Genomic DNA, 15490 nt, shown 5'->3' with positions numbered 1-15490 from the left:
ACGAACACAGGAGAGATAGCAAAATAGATGGTATGAGCATACAGCCAGCAACTACATTCTTAAAAACTAAAAACCAAAACTTAAAAACTAAAACCAAATAAATTTGCCATCTAGCTCTTCAGAAGGGCAGTTTATCTGGGTGGTCAAGTTGAAAAGCAATTGCTTTATTGTTTACTTGTGTGTGATTAAGGTTTCTACTTAAGCAAGCCATATGATACACGATAGCTTCTCCTCTTATTTGTTTTGGTGTTTGAATGCACTTCACAACTCTGCAGAGATATTACAGTTGCTAAGCTTTTTTAAAGTACATACTGGTAGTGAAGAAAATAATGTTATACTTGAGTGTAAACAACTTAATGTCTCTCTATACAGAGCAGAGGCTTTCCTCTGAAGGTCTGGATACTAAGCGACCAAAGCAATTAAAGTTGCCAAATCAGGCCTACATCGATCTACCTCTTTGGAAGGATGACCAAGGATTTAATTCTGCAGAACAGGAGAGCTCTGAAGAAAGAAATTCAGCAAGTTCTGCAAATAGCACTCCACAAATGACCCCAACAAACAGCCTCAGCAGAACATTTCAGAAAAAGAAAACTGACACAGTGCTTTATGGATGCGGGGTCCTCCTTGCATCAGTAGCACTGGGCGTGGATATTAGGGAGCTGAACAGATTTCAGGCTCCTGAAGAAGTACTGCCCAAGGAGGAAAAGAAAAGGCGTGATGGAATATTTCAGCGAGCTTCCAAGTTTCACAGAAGTGCAAGCCCTGTAAGGTTGCAGTCCAAGAAGGAGGAAGCACACGTCCCTTCACTATGTCCACCCGCAAGTACTGTGAACCTTTTCTCTCTTTCTTCTGCTTCCACTAAATGCCTCCTTCAGTCTGACAGTGAAGATACAATTACGAGCACGCTGTCCTTTAACAGAGATGCTCCCATTAGACACTTTTTGTCTGAAAGTCCTGCGAGTAAAAGAGAACAAATGGCCAAAGCTGATCCTGCTGCTGATTCTAATGTGCCATCTCCCCATCTTCCTTTGAGGGAAGAATCTCAATTCATATCCAATGCCTCTTCCTCAAAAGCAAGAGCTTTGGGTCACAGACGAACCGTGTCAGATGGAAACCCATGCCATTCCATAAGTGAGTAGCAAAATCAATCAATCAATCAATCAATCAATCAATCTGTAATTTGTTTTGTTTTCTTTACAAAGTACTCTGACATGATGATGACTATTATTATCATTATTTAATAATTTCTATATTGCCCTTCATCCAAGGATCACAAGACACTTTACAATATAAAAACACAAAAATGCATGCCATAGTAACAAACAAAAGCAATAACCTTACCCCACACAATTTAAAAGGCCATTGATTGTTTAATTAGCGAAAAGCCTGGGAGAAGAGGAATGTTTTTGCTTGGCATCTAAAGATATGTAACACACGCACCTAGTTAGCCTCCCTGGGTAGAACATTCAATAGATTTGATGTAATCTATTATACAGGTGCCTTACTTTTCAATTTGCTAAAAATGTTAGCTAATTTCTAATATATATATTAAGAGGAAGCTAAGTTGACCCGTTGATGTGCATAATAGCTGGCTGTTATGTGCATTCACTAGGCTTCATGGAGAATGTGCATATAATCCTTCCACGAAGAAGGAATTGTGCATATTTCCCAGTCAATATATATAATCCCCAACAGGCCTTGGAAAATGTATATGCAGTGACAGACTTTTATATGTTCTCCGGCCATTATGCATAATTTCCACCAGGCTTTGGGGAATGTATACATTTTGAGGCAGCGGGCTAAAAGCAGCCCAGAGAGCACAGACTGCACACTTCTGAACAAGAAATAATAATAATAATAATAATAATAATAATAATAATAATAATAGGACATGTTTTTGCATATTATGCAAAGTGACTAGAAAGTGTGCATATGACTGAGTGAATGTACAAAATATTCCACAGTGCCTGCTGGAGATTATGCATGGTGGCTGGAGAATGTGCAAAATTCAGCAGAGAGGTGCACATTCCCTGTCTTTGAATGTTGCCTGTTCAAAATACATGTCAATGTCATCATGGAAGGATTCTCCATACTCGGTTGGGCCTGGTGAATGTGTACAATGTCCGGTTATTGTGCACATTAACTGCTCATCTTAAGTTCCCCTGTATATGCACTGTCCTAGGGTTGTTTTAAATTTGTCTTTGTTGCCTTTTCCCTCCGCTCTAGGTAATGGAATTGCTAATGGGGCTCCGGAGAGTGTTCACTGCCCATCTCTCCAGCAAAGAAGCAATCCTTCACCTGTAAAGCAAGGTATTGTCAACATTATACCAAGACCTCGACCTTCTTCTCTAAGAAGTCGGCTAGATCCTTGGCAGGCTATTCCACAACGTCGGAAGTCAAGCCCTTTTGAGTCTGACGGTTCAGAGCGTGATAGAGGTTCAACGGTTAACTCACTGACAGACACTGATGAGAGAACTAAATCCCATATGCCATCTTTGCTGGATATTGATGTAGAAGGTCAAAACAGTGACTCTACAGTGCCTCTGTGTAGGTTGAAGAGTAAAGCATGCCGGCCATCGATATATGAACTGGAGAGAGAATTCTTGTCTTAAGTGCCTTGATTTTTTTCCTGTGCCCTTTCTAAAGAAACATTTTCTGTGCATGACAACCTTATGCTGCTTTTCACCTAATCTTTTTGACCAATAGTGCTGGTATTACACCAGGCAGAAAAACATTAAATATAGAAAGAATTACCTATTGAGAAAGATGCATTTCAAACTGTGTGAGCAATTTAAATGAAATCCTGTTTTGGCCAGTTATAACATTATAGTATTCATGTGAAATAAATTCTTGAAGGTATTTTAAGATATTGAGGCATTATTAAAATGTAAAATGGATAGGTTTTCTGAAATTGATTCTTCTAAATAAGAAGTTGTTCAGAAGTGGTGCCCTTTTGGTAGATTTGCATATGAAGCAGAAATGAAATTGCCTTTTAATGGAGCATCGTTAGTATTTTTACCTGTGTGTCTTCCTGTCTTAAGGACTTTGTCTGCTATGCCAAGGACCCCAGTGCATGAGTAGGAAGCCCTTTTTCTCACATGTGTGCGCATGTGCTGGTCTTTGCTTTCTTTCTGTAGCTTTCGCACCACTTTGAGTCCCACTCCAGAAGGTCTTCTGACATTCATGAGCATCGTGGGGTGGGGAGTGCCAAGAGCCCCCAGTGTACATGGGGAACACAATACACCACCATTTGGATTCTGCCCTTTATTTCAATCATTAAGCGTAAGGTTTGACTGTGCATTGTGAATTTTGAGACAATGGAACCCACCACTGAAACCACAGTCCTCTAATCCAAAGCCATAGATGGCATTCCATATTGAGCTAAGGTTCCATAGCAAAAGGACATGTTAATTCTGAAGGACATGAGCTGCAATTGTATGTTGTATTTTGCTGACATGTTAAAGGTTTTCCGTTTTAATTTGTTCAGAGTGGTGAACACTCTCCTTGGGGCAGGGAGAGACTAAAGAGAAGAAATTACAAGTGTTTCTTTGGACTTAAAAGTATTATGTCTGCTCAAAAATTTTAAGACACATGGCCTGCTAGTTGTAAGTTGTGTGGTCTTTGTCTACTAGATAGTAATTAAGTTATTTTATTTGTTTATTGATTATTGTTTCTCTTCAAAGCATTTTATATCTGTCAGTTTCTTCTTTTGAAAAAAACCTTAGGTGCTGCATAGTACTTTTAAAATGTTGCCCCTTTGTATTGGGTAGAGCAGGGGAAGAGAACAATCTGGCCAGTGGTCCAGATTCTACTCATCCCCCCCTGCCAGCCAAATTTTACAGATGGCTAGGGCCACTCACCTGCCAAGCACCTGGTGTCACAGTGATGTCAGTGAGATCGTGGTTTGAAGTCCCAACAATCTGCTGACACTCGGAGCCCTGTGCTACATTTTGAAGCCTGACAATCAGCTGATCAGTGGGACTTCAAAGCATAGAGCAGGGACTCTTTCGAGTCACTTGCAAAGAGTTGGGGGGGGTACTTTGAAATCCCAACAATCAGCTGCTTGTCAGGCTTCAAAGTGCTTGCAAAGCACCCTGCACTATGCTTTGAAGTACTGTTGATCATCACCACTTCACAAGCTCAGTACAGTTCTGAAGCACTGTGCATGGGGCTTCTGACAATCAGCTGACTGGTGGCACCCCATAAACCCCTTTTGGACCAGACCAGCTGCCTTTTACCTGTCCATACCTGACACCATATATGAACCTTTTTCATAGAATCACAGAATTGTAGAGTTGGAAGAGACCTTGAGGATCCTGTAGTCTGACCCCTTTGCAATGGAGGAATATGCAGATGTCCCATAGAAAGTGTAACCTGTGGTTTTCTCAGCACCACATTCTAACAAACTGAATTACCCAGTGTCATGTGATTAGCAGGTGGGCATGGCGTAGTCAAATGGCCTTGGAAGCCAAATGGGAAGGCCTGGTGTACCTAAGTAGGCCCAAGGGCTGGAGGTTCACCACATCTGGTATACAGTGCAATTGAGATTTTGTGCTTTATCATTTAAAACTTACACTGATTTAGTTCTTTTATATAAAAGAACTCAGGTATATAAGAAAATCTGGGGAAGCCTTGCATGTAGTTGGTGTGTATATCTGAAGTTTATGATAAACCCCTAGAGATCCGGAGACACTGTGTACGGTCCTTTTTTTCTGGAATGAGAGACTAGTTTTGGATTGTGCAGTAATACGCCGTGGAGTTTGTTTCTCTTTGCCTTTGTCATGACTCAGGTTTCACAATCAAACGCCTTGTAAATGTTTGTTTAAATCCATTTTTTAAAAAATTCATTTTCGCGATTAAAGTTAAATGGATGCTCTGTGAAGTCTCATTTATTTCGGTGAGAGGAAGATAAGTGCCTGCTTAGCACACTCATTTAAAATCATTGCATTGCATCCAGAGAAGATTGTTCTGACCTCTCCTCATGCAACAATGATGCACACACACCTAGTACAGCCTCCACAAAAAGCCTGCACACCTCCCCCCCCCCCCAGCAAAAAAACAACAACCCCACTCCTGGGACGGGTCCTGGAAGTCTAGAGCAGAATGGAGTATGTGGAGGAATTGGAAGGAGCTGCCTTCTGGTTGCAGGAGTGTTGTTTTTCGCCCACTCATACAAATCGTCTGCCAGAGCCGCTGTATTTGAGGTACATTCCATTTTGGCTGGATTGTGTAGTGGGTTCTGATTTCTTCATAAAACAGTATTGCCAAAAAGATGTGTGCCTGCCTGCCCAAATACCTGTCTAGAAGTTATGCTAAACATCAGTGGTAAAATGTAGAGCAATACTTTCAGGTAAATGTTAGGGAGTGCTTTGCATTGAATAAACTGCCCCAAAAATGAACTGTCCACAATAAAAAGATTTCTTTTGTTTGAAAAGTTTAAATCCTCATGTCAATTGCATAATGTTTTCCTATCCAATTGTCTCCTGTCCCTTTGAACTGTGCTAGAACCAGTTGCTCTTAATATAAAAGGCAAATATTACCAGTAAAGTTAATTGAGTTAATTAATAGGATTAGACTCAGTATCCTAATTCCATCCCATTTTCAGTTTTGATCAATCTTTTCTTTTTTGTAGACTTTTTTCAAAGGATGAAGGGATGCACAAAAATTGCACATTTTAAAAAAAACTTTTGCATAAAATCTGCATTTTTAATACATTCATAAAATTGTCTCAAAAATGTGCATTTTTAAACGTAATATTCATGTTTTTGTGCGCTGAAACGGTGTAGTGAAATCTGGGCCTAGTAAATAATCTGGGAGTTGCTTTCCAATTTCATTCCAATTTGCAAGCAAGATTGGGAGCCTCAAATCCAATTGGTCTGTGCCCAATTGCATTCCAAAGATTCTTCCTTTATCCCTATCAATATCTAAAGGACATAATTAATTAATTAATTAATATAGCACCCTTCATCTGAAGATCACAGGGTGGTCTAAGGATATCTAAGGAACCACCTCACTCATTATATCCCTGGTAAACGTGCTTGTCAAGTAGGCCACTGCTGATAGCACTGCATTGCCCCAGGCTATTGTCGAAACAGGCTTTTAGTGTTGCAGCACCAGCTCCCTGGAATGAATTACAAGCCGAAATCAAGACAGCCACCTCATGCTGGGATGTTTACAGAATAGAAATTTTATAGCTAAAGAAAATGTTCTATTGTTTTGGATTCCACGGGAATAACTTCATTGTTTATTGGTTGAATTGCTTTTAGAAACGTCGAATTGATTTTATTATTTCCAGAGCTTGCATTTTTGTGTTTTGTCTGTTTTTATCTCACACACCACTTTATGCTTTGAAGTGGTCTATACATTTAATAAGACTAGCAGGTCATATTCTGTAGGCATATCCACTGGCGTAGACATGTTCCCATGGCCATTCTTCTGGACTGCTCAGAGATGTTTGAGACCAGTTGCAGTAACCTCCCAGGCTCACCTTGCAGTTTGAGAAGCACAGTTTAGGCAGCTTTCACCATTTGTACAGAGATTGGCCTTTGTCCTACACAGTTCCACAAGATTCAATTTTGTTGATTTTTCACCATTTAAAGCCCTATGCGGCTTAGGACCTGGGAGAAGGCTTTATGATACAGTCACCTGTAAGGTGTGAATTTTGTACGCTTCCAGAGTTGCTCACAAACCTGTCCATTTAGGCACTTCAGCTGTGGTTGGGCTCCAACTCCCATCAGCCCCATAGTCAATGGACTTCTCGAGGGAAAATTGGTTCCCCATCTCTGCTTTAACTTGCAGCTGTACTCAGGCCATGCACCACTTTGCCTCTGTTAATCTATTTGTAAAATATCATTTATCTGAGTAGCATTTGGGTCTGGGATCGGGGGGTCTAGTGCCCTTCCACATGTTGCTTGAGTCCATCTTCAATCTTCATCCCTGACTATTAGCCATACTTTCAACTTCATACAATTATTATTATTATTATTATTATTATTATTATTATTATTATTATTAAAATGATGTTAAAATTATATATAACTTTGCAAGTGAAAGAAAATAATTGATGGCCCTTTGTGCTGCTGCTTGTTCTCCAACAGTATTAAAGATGAAGTGGAGATTAATCTTTTTCTTCCCCAGGCCTACTGATATTTGGCAGTTTTACAAACTGTGACAAGTGCAGTGACTGGGAAGGAAAATATGGTGCTTTGGGCATAATCGCCTCCAGCATCTTTCCATGTTCACTAGGTGGTAGTAATAGCCCTGTCACAACTCCCAGTAATGCTGCTCAGCAGAATACTTTGGCTGGCAAGGAGAGATTTAAGAAAAACGTCAGTGCAGTTTGCCATTCTGGAGCTGTTCTCTGAGCTGGGACATTGTGAGCCCCCTCCACACATGTATTTAAAAGCAGGTAGGGAGGTTTTCTATGGCAAACTAGGAAAGTCAATGATTTGGAAACTGGTTCTTGAAGGGATGAGTGTTGTCATAGATTAAAGCCGACGTTTGCTTTGTTTTAAGCTTATAAAATGCTATGTCGTTGTTAAAACAATCCATTGTTATCTATGCTTAGTTGGAAGTGAGGCCCACTGAGTTCTGTGGGGGATATTTAAAATGCAATCAAACCTAACAATTCATGCTTTGCTAGATAGGCACATGATAGGAGCTGAAGCTCACAGAGTTTTCCTGTCAACTTGCTAGAGAGAACTCTGTGAGAGACACTCCCACTATGCACTGACAGGGAGGGCACAGCTATATATTCTCCTACCTTGCCAGGGCACACTCATCTTTTCCCAGCAATCTGAGAACTTCTACCTAATCTGAGCTCTAAGCTCAGATACCATTTTAAGCTAGACTTAAGTATGCCTTTGTAACCTCCTTTGCTGGCAATTGGCATGAAATCCAAACAGAAAGACTAATTGATGAAGAGATTTGTGATCAGCAGCTCTGTGTACAGTTTGTGCTTTCCCTTCTCTGGCTGCATGATGGCATCTTGGGCCAGCTTCACTGAAAATCAAGATCCCGATTTGCTACTAAAAGCAGGGTGAGGCAGTATCATAGTAACCCTCCAAAGGTGTTTGTAGCATGTTGATCAGTGGGGTCTGCCATGCAACCGTGGTTAGCCCATCAGCAGAACAGACCATCCAGATTGAAGCAGCTGCAATGGGGAGAAGGAGAAGGGCAGGTCCCACTGTGTGAGTCCAAATCTACACAACCTGTCATGGGAAACCACCCAAAATGGACAGTGTCACACCAAAGTCATGCTTTGGTCCACCATTTTAATCAAAATGGCACATTGCTCCCAAGCATCAGTGTAGACTGCCCCCCCCAAAAAAACCCCACACCTCAAGAATGCTCATGACGAGTTTGACAATGATATCTCAAGAGGTGGCCATACCCACAGAAGAAAAATGGACAGACAAACCATTTCCCAAAATACATAGTAGATAAGTTAAATCTTTTACTTACAGATCATGATACACTAACAGATGCCCAGGAGAAATTGGGGACTTTCTCAGAGTAACTTCTAGTTTTCTTCTATTTCCGTTAAATAGCTTTTCATAGAAGTAGATCTGTCGCTGTAGCATCTTTTCATCCTCTCTTCATACCACCAGGGGGCACTGGTGGGCTATATTGTTTGATTTGCTCTATCACATACTTGTGGTTCTATTGGATAAAGTACGCACTCGAGAAATTAACATGAATTATGTCATCCATGTTATGAATCTAAATTTTGAATGTCAAAATTTGCCATGCCATCAGAAAGCTTCACTCCTGACAGGAGGCTTATCCCGACCCTTATTTTTGGAACATTTTACTCCACATCTTCTTTGGTGTTCTATATATTTCCCCACACCACCCAAAAACACGCTTCCTCTTTCTTTCCTTACCACTGAGCAAGGTTTGATCATGACTAATAGAAAGGGAGAAGGTAAAAGCTTATGCATATTGTTAGGGCTAAATTGCTCCTGTGTTAATTTTTATGTTTTGCTAGGTTCTTCTCTTCAGGCCACGTTTTCTGTGCAAGACTAACATACTCTGATCTTGGTTCCTTATTAGTTGCTTTTAATGGTTGTCAGAATTCTTCCACTGCTGCAGTTTGGTAATGCCTTCTTTTTCAGCTAATGGAGCACTTCTGTCCAAGAAAATTGCTTTTGGTGAACAATATAATGCAGTAGTTAGGGGTAATTTTAACACAGGGAAACATTCTGCTTCTTTCAGGAGCCTTTTTTTTTAAAAAAAATAGTTGACAGAGTTTTCAATTGTAAAGATTTTTGTAAAAGTTCTTGGCAGGATCTAAATTGCAACCAAGTGGGGAAAATGCCCAACTCACTGTTTTAGCAATGCTGAACTGCAAAACAATGCAGAACAGAAAGGGCTTGGGAGGCAAATGTCATGGGCCTAAGGTTAAGGGGCAACAGTAAACCATTTGTGAATAGGAGGGCTACACAACCTGGGAGGAGCAGAGAACCCCCCCCCCCAAGAGAGGCAGGGGAATCCAACCTCTTTGCAGCTCAAGATTTGGCCTCCTCTTGCAATCTCTTCTGGGACGCAGGTGGCGCTGTGGGTTAAAGCCTCAGCGCCTAGGACTTGCCGATCGAAAGGTCGGCGGTTCGAATCCCTGCCAGCGCCTGCCAACCTAGCAGTTCGAAAGCACCTCCGGGTGCAAGTAGATAAATAGGGACCGCTTACCAGCGGGAAGGTAAACGGCGTTTCCGTGTGCGGCTCTGGCTCGCCAGAGCAGCGATGTCACACTGGCCACGTGACCCGGAAGTGTCTCCGGACAGCGCTGGCCCCTGGCCTCTTAAGTGAGATGGGCGCACAACCCCAGAGTCTGTCAAGACTGGCCCGTACGGGCAGGGGTACCTTTACCTTTACCTTTTACTGCAATCTCTTACTGGAATTTCAGATATTCTTCTCCAGTTTCCCGTTTGCCTTCCCCCCACCCCCCGCACCAGAGAAAACAGCGGGTGCTGGACAGGAATTGTGCCAGGGGGGTGAAGGAGAGGACATGCAGTTCAGATTATAATGGGTTTGAGAATGGTGAGGTAAAGCTGGCAGGAGAGTGAAGGAGACATTTGATACATAGTGCTGTTTCAGAATGCTGAGACAACACCTCCACATATTTGACTGCTATTATTTAATCCAGCATTAACTGCCAGGAGTGACACCTCAACGCCTTCCACCTGCGCTGAGTCAGGAAGATGTGGGGCATTACAAGGCAGGACAGAGTTGGAAGCAAAGATGTGCTCTCCCAAGCCCACATTCCTAGCGTGTTTACTCCTGTCTCAGCGATATCTAGGCTAGCTTGGTCATGTCAACAGAATGGAAGATGGCAAGATCTCTGTGGGGAGCTGGTTTCAGGCACCAGGCCCACTGACAGACCAACTCTGCATTACGAAGATGTCTGCAAATGTTACATGAAGGCTGGCAAAATCAACCTTGCCCTGAGGGAAGCCCTTGCAGATGATTTCAATGCCTAGAAACAGTCGAATTGTGTCTCCAGAGCAATGACCAGAGGAGGAGTGACCGCTGGGAGGAGGAGCACAGAGAGAAGAAATGCCGTGGTGCATCTGCAGCAGCACAACCAGACGCCTTCATCTGTCCCAGCTGCAACAAAACATGTCTCTCCCATATTGGCCTTTACAGCCAGCCACAGCAGGAGCTGAAACTCTCCAATGGTTGGACTTCACCCACAAAGGCACAGTCCTCCTTTGTCTCCCAAGAAAGACGGATGCCAACAGTCGCCAAGGTGCCTTCCAGAGGCTGTCTGACTGCAATTCCCATCAGCCCCAGCCACCATGACTAGTAGGCAAAGATTATGATATTTGTAGTCCAACAGCATATAGAAGTCCCCTGATTTAAGGCAAGGTCAGTGGCTAACCAACCACCATGGGCCAAATCCAACTGTGTGCATGTAACTCCAGTTATGTACACACAACATCACCAGTCACCTGCTCAGGGCCACTAAAAACAGGTTTGGGCCCTGGTGGAAAAAATGCCAGGTCCACCATCAAGGGCAGACCACCTTAAAAATGTTGCATGGGATATAAAATAAATGTGTGAACTCGTATTTATGTAAGTAATAAATATGATTAGTCATACCTGTTGAAAATATTAAGATTACAAAGACTAGGGACCTGGGATAGCTCAGCAAGTAAAGCATGAGACTCTAATCTCAGGGTTGTGGGTTGGAGCTCCATGTTGGGAACAAAGATTCCTGCATTGTAGAGGGTTGGACCAGATGAGCCTTGTGGTCTCTTCAAACTCTACAATTCTTTGGTTCTAATATCAATATTAGAAGCACCTGCACAATCACTTTAAGCATGAAATTTGCATGTGTGACACAACACAATGTGTACCACACAGCTTTGTTGCATTCATGCCGTGTTCACTAACCAAAACATACAAATGCAACTGTGTGTAAAAAGATATGACTGCACTGTCATACTGCCAAAGTGCACGGATGAATGTTTGTATAGAGGGGGAAATGTTCACGGCACAAGTTCGCAAACCGTTGTGCATGCGTTGAACTTAAAATACATAAGTTGTTAAAAAGAGTTTGGATTTGATATCCCACTTTATCACTACCCGAAGGAGTCTCAAAGCAGCTAACATTCTCCTTTCCCTTCCTCCCCCACAACAAACACTCTGTGAGGTGAGTGGGGCTGAGAGACTTCAGAGAAGTGTGACTAGCCCAAGGTCACCCAGCAGCTGCATGTGGAGGAGCGGGGAAGCGAACCCGGTTCACCAGATTACAAATCCACTGCTCTTAGCCACTACACCACGCTGGTTAAGAATTACATAAGACCATATGCAAGATATTCAGTCCCTTGGCCCCTGAAATACCAGCTTTCCTCCCCCTCTCATCAGTCCTGCACCTGTTCAGTGGGAAAGGGAGAACAGAGGGACTAAGTCCAGTGTCCACTCCAGAGGACTTTGGTCATCTCCCTCATTTCCAAGTGGCAAAGAGGCTCTTTTTAAATTGCACACCGTGTCTTTGCAATCACAGTGATTGGCAGCAGACTATTGTCTTGTTGAGAGCTGTGCCATTTTCTCATTTTAGAGAAGGAAAGGAAATTACAGAAACAACTAATCTGAATGTAAACAAGCAAATCTGCTTCGCTTCTGCTGTTGGGACAGGGCCTTCATGCCTTGGCTTGCTTCTCTGTATTACGCCTGTTGGCAGCAGCTGCCTCATTAAAGCGACTCTGATTTAAAGTAAAAATTAAAAAGTGCCCAAACCCTGTTATCTACACCTGCTTTCCGACTGCATCCTCTTCTCTAGGGTAAGACAATGAGCAAAAGTTGAAAGGCCTCTCCAGCTCCTTTAACTGGGGATGCAAGCTTTAATTGGCAAAATAATTTGTTAGAGCTTTAGTTGATTATCTACAGAGAGCCAATTTTAAACTAAGAAGGATTTGTTCGCCACCCTTCTTTGTCCCTTATCCATTTACATGAATTGATATGGCTTTTGATGAAATGTAGGTTAAATTCTCTGCAGCTGTTGAAAGTGAAGGGGTATTATAAGGTTCTGAACTGAGTGGGAAGATATTGCCCAGCCAGTTTTCCTAAGGAGAACAACATGCTACAACATGCTATTTGAAGATGCATTATCTGGAGCCCCTAAAACACGACTCCAGTAAAACTCTACTTCTATTGTTGAATATAGAATCATATAGAATCAACAGATTTGTTAAATAGGCACTGGAAGGGTGAAAGCTACTGACTGCATTGGAAGATCATATGGATTAAAATAAATTCATTGCTCTGCTTTTGTGGGGGAAGATTCATAAACAGTTTTTCATGATAACGCATTCTGTGTGTACTTACTTTAATGCTTATTTTTGCTTTGGGATGTGCATGCATGCATTAGCCCAAAAGCAATAAACTATTTCATTTATTTTTCTGACAGCATTTTGGTTGTGATGTGTGGCTGTAAGAGAGACTGAAGAGAAAATATTAGAAACCTGTCCCGGGAAGACCAAAAATCATTTCCAGAATCTCACTCATGCCTCCACAAATTAAAAATAATAATAATTCCGGAATATTTAGAAATACTCACTGCCAAATCATGACCTCATCTATAAAAAAAAAGATGCCAGTGAGAGGCTATTGTTAATATTTGAACAGATCTTATAATGGTGGCCAAAGTTCAGTGGTGGAGCTAGGTATGCTGAAATCTAATCCCTGGCAAGGATCTCAAGTTGCAGAGCAAAGAAATACCTTTCTCTGTTCAGGCCTCAAAGAGCCACTTGCCAGCGACAGTAGACAATGTTCTCAGTATATAGCTTCCAAGGGTGGCAGGATAATCAAAAAGTCAGTTCTTCTTCTTCCTCTTCCTCTTCCTCTTCTTCTTCCTCTTCTTCTTCTTCTTCCTCCTCCTCCTCCAGTGGTACCTCGGGTTAAGTACTTACCGGTAATTCGTTCTGGAGGTCTGTTCTTAACCTGAAACTGTTCTTAACCTGAAGCACCACTTTAGCTAATGGGGCCTCCTGCTGCTGCTGCACTGCCGGAGCACGATTTCTGTTCTCATCCTGAAGCAAAGTTCTTAACCTGAAGCACTATTTCTGGGTTAGCTGAGTCTGTAACCTGAAGCGTATGTAACCTGAAGTGTATGTAACCCGAGGTACCACTGTATTATTACCCCACCCATCTGGCTGGGTTTCCCCAGCCACTGTGGGTGGCTCCCAACAGAATATTAAAAACACAATAAAACATCAAACATTAAAAACTTCCCTAAACACGGCTGCCTTCAGATGTCTTGTAAAAGTCAGATAGTTGTTTATTTCCTTGATATCTGATGGGAGGGCGTCCCACAGGCCATGAGCCACTACTGAGAAGGCCCTCTGCCTAGTTCATAAATACACCCCCAATCCCACTAAATGCACCTTCACGTAACCACTACCAGGTCCTCACCCTTTGAAAGACACAGATGCTGTTGAACTCCCTCAGTGGTAGCGAAAGATGGTGGGAGTTGTAGCCCAACAGCTTATGAAGGGCCACGTTCCCCATCTGCTCTGAACAGCAGCATCAGCCAGACAGCGGGAGGCCTGGCCCATCACTCCTCTAAAACTTCCTGCTGCCTAGAGGCCATGTAGCTCCAGTTACTGCTAAGCAGAAAAGAGATATATTTGTAGCTAAGACTGAGCAGGTTATTTGTCACCATGGTAGCATTTCTTTCCAGGAAACCAGCATGACTCTGTTTCAAGTAGTCATTCAATATGCTAAGGTTCAGGAAGCCCAAATCAATTTGTTATGAGCTTAACTATTAACCATCCACAGTCTATAGATTCCTGAGCAGGACAGAGAACCTCCTGCTTGGCGAGGCTGGCGTTTCATTTTCAGGGCAAGAGCTTGTCTTCCCCCATAATTTTTCCACCTCCAAGAGATTGCTTTTTGGTTTTGTTTCACTGCAGTCCATAAGAATATCTTCTGTATGCTCCCCAGCCTTTGAGCCGTGAGAGATTTCAGAGGTGTCAGTGCACACCTCAGACTGGGTTTCCATGGAATGGAAGTCACTGGAGACTGTGGTGCCATTGTGAGATGCAGTTTTATTAACATCGGGGGAGGGGAGGACCTCCATCTCACAAGTCTATCTTGGCGCACCAGGCAGTCCAAGTAGGCTTCTTAGGTCATTTCTCCTGAACTGCACTCACCTGTCCATCAGATGATAACACCTGGAGCAGACCTGGATTTAGAGCAGTGCGACTGATTCCGTCACACTTGGTGCTGAGCCTAGGGTGTTGCAACTATGATGTAGTGAACTGAGCAGAACAGAAGGCGAGTGGCGACGGGGATTTTGGCCTCGCACAGGGTGCCACTGAAATTTGAAAGACCAAAGTCTGCCCCTGCCTAGAATATTATGTTCAGTTCTGGGCACCTCAATTAAAGAAGCGTACAAGCTGGAACATGTGCAGAGGAGAGTGACCAAGATGATAAAGGATCTGGAAACCAAGACTTATGAGGAACAGTTGAAGGAGCTCGGTATGTTTAGCCTGGAGAGGATAAGATTGAGAGGTGATATGATAGCTAAAGGGCTGTCACATGAAAAATGGAGCAAGCTTGTTTTCTTTTGCTCCAGATGGTAGGACTCGAACCAATGTATTCAAATTACAAGAAAAGAGATTCCGACTAATATTAGGAAGAACTTTCTGGCGGTAGGTGCTGTTCAACAATGGAACTTGACTACCTTGGAATGTGGTGGACTTTCCTTCAATGGAGCTTTATAAATGGAAGTTGGGTGACCATCTCTCATGGATTGATTACCTGTGATTCCTGCATTGCAGGGTTTTGGACTAGATGCCCCATGGGGGTGCCTTGCAATGCTACAATTCTATCATTCTGTCAATTCCAAAACTCAGAAACTCAGAAACCTAGCCCTTTTTCCTACATGCCAAATGAAAATGTCTCCCGATGCAGGAAGTTCCGCCTGGTTAGAAAACGTTCAAGCCAGAATTTCACTTCAGCATACAGTCATTTATATATAATCACA

General features: G+C 42.5%; 1 protein-coding gene across 2 annotated transcripts in view; it reads left to right on the top strand.

Moving 5' to 3' along the window:
* The window catches only part of MAP3K21 (mitogen-activated protein kinase kinase kinase 21), a 31661-nt gene extending 28916 nt beyond the window's left edge, over nucleotides 1-2745 (top strand). For both annotated transcript variants that reach the window (XM_081906812.1, XM_081906813.1), the window contains 2 exons: nucleotides 373-1131; nucleotides 2227-2745. In XM_081906812.1, coding sequence (XP_081762938.1) covers nucleotides 373-1131; nucleotides 2227-2612 — 1145 coding nt within the window. In that variant the 3' untranslated portion in view covers nucleotides 2613-2745. The remainder of the gene's footprint in view (nucleotides 1-372; nucleotides 1132-2226) is intronic.
* The last annotated feature ends 12745 nt before the right edge of the window (nucleotides 2746-15490 follow it).

The sequence above is a fragment of the Podarcis melisellensis genome, assembly GCF_964234715.1.
Source record: "Podarcis melisellensis genome assembly, chromosome: 3".
NCBI lineage: Eukaryota > Metazoa > Chordata > Lepidosauria > Squamata > Lacertidae > Podarcis > Podarcis melisellensis.
The sequence above is the reverse complement of the archived record's forward strand: the minus strand, read 5'-3'. Positions and strand labels throughout refer to the sequence as shown.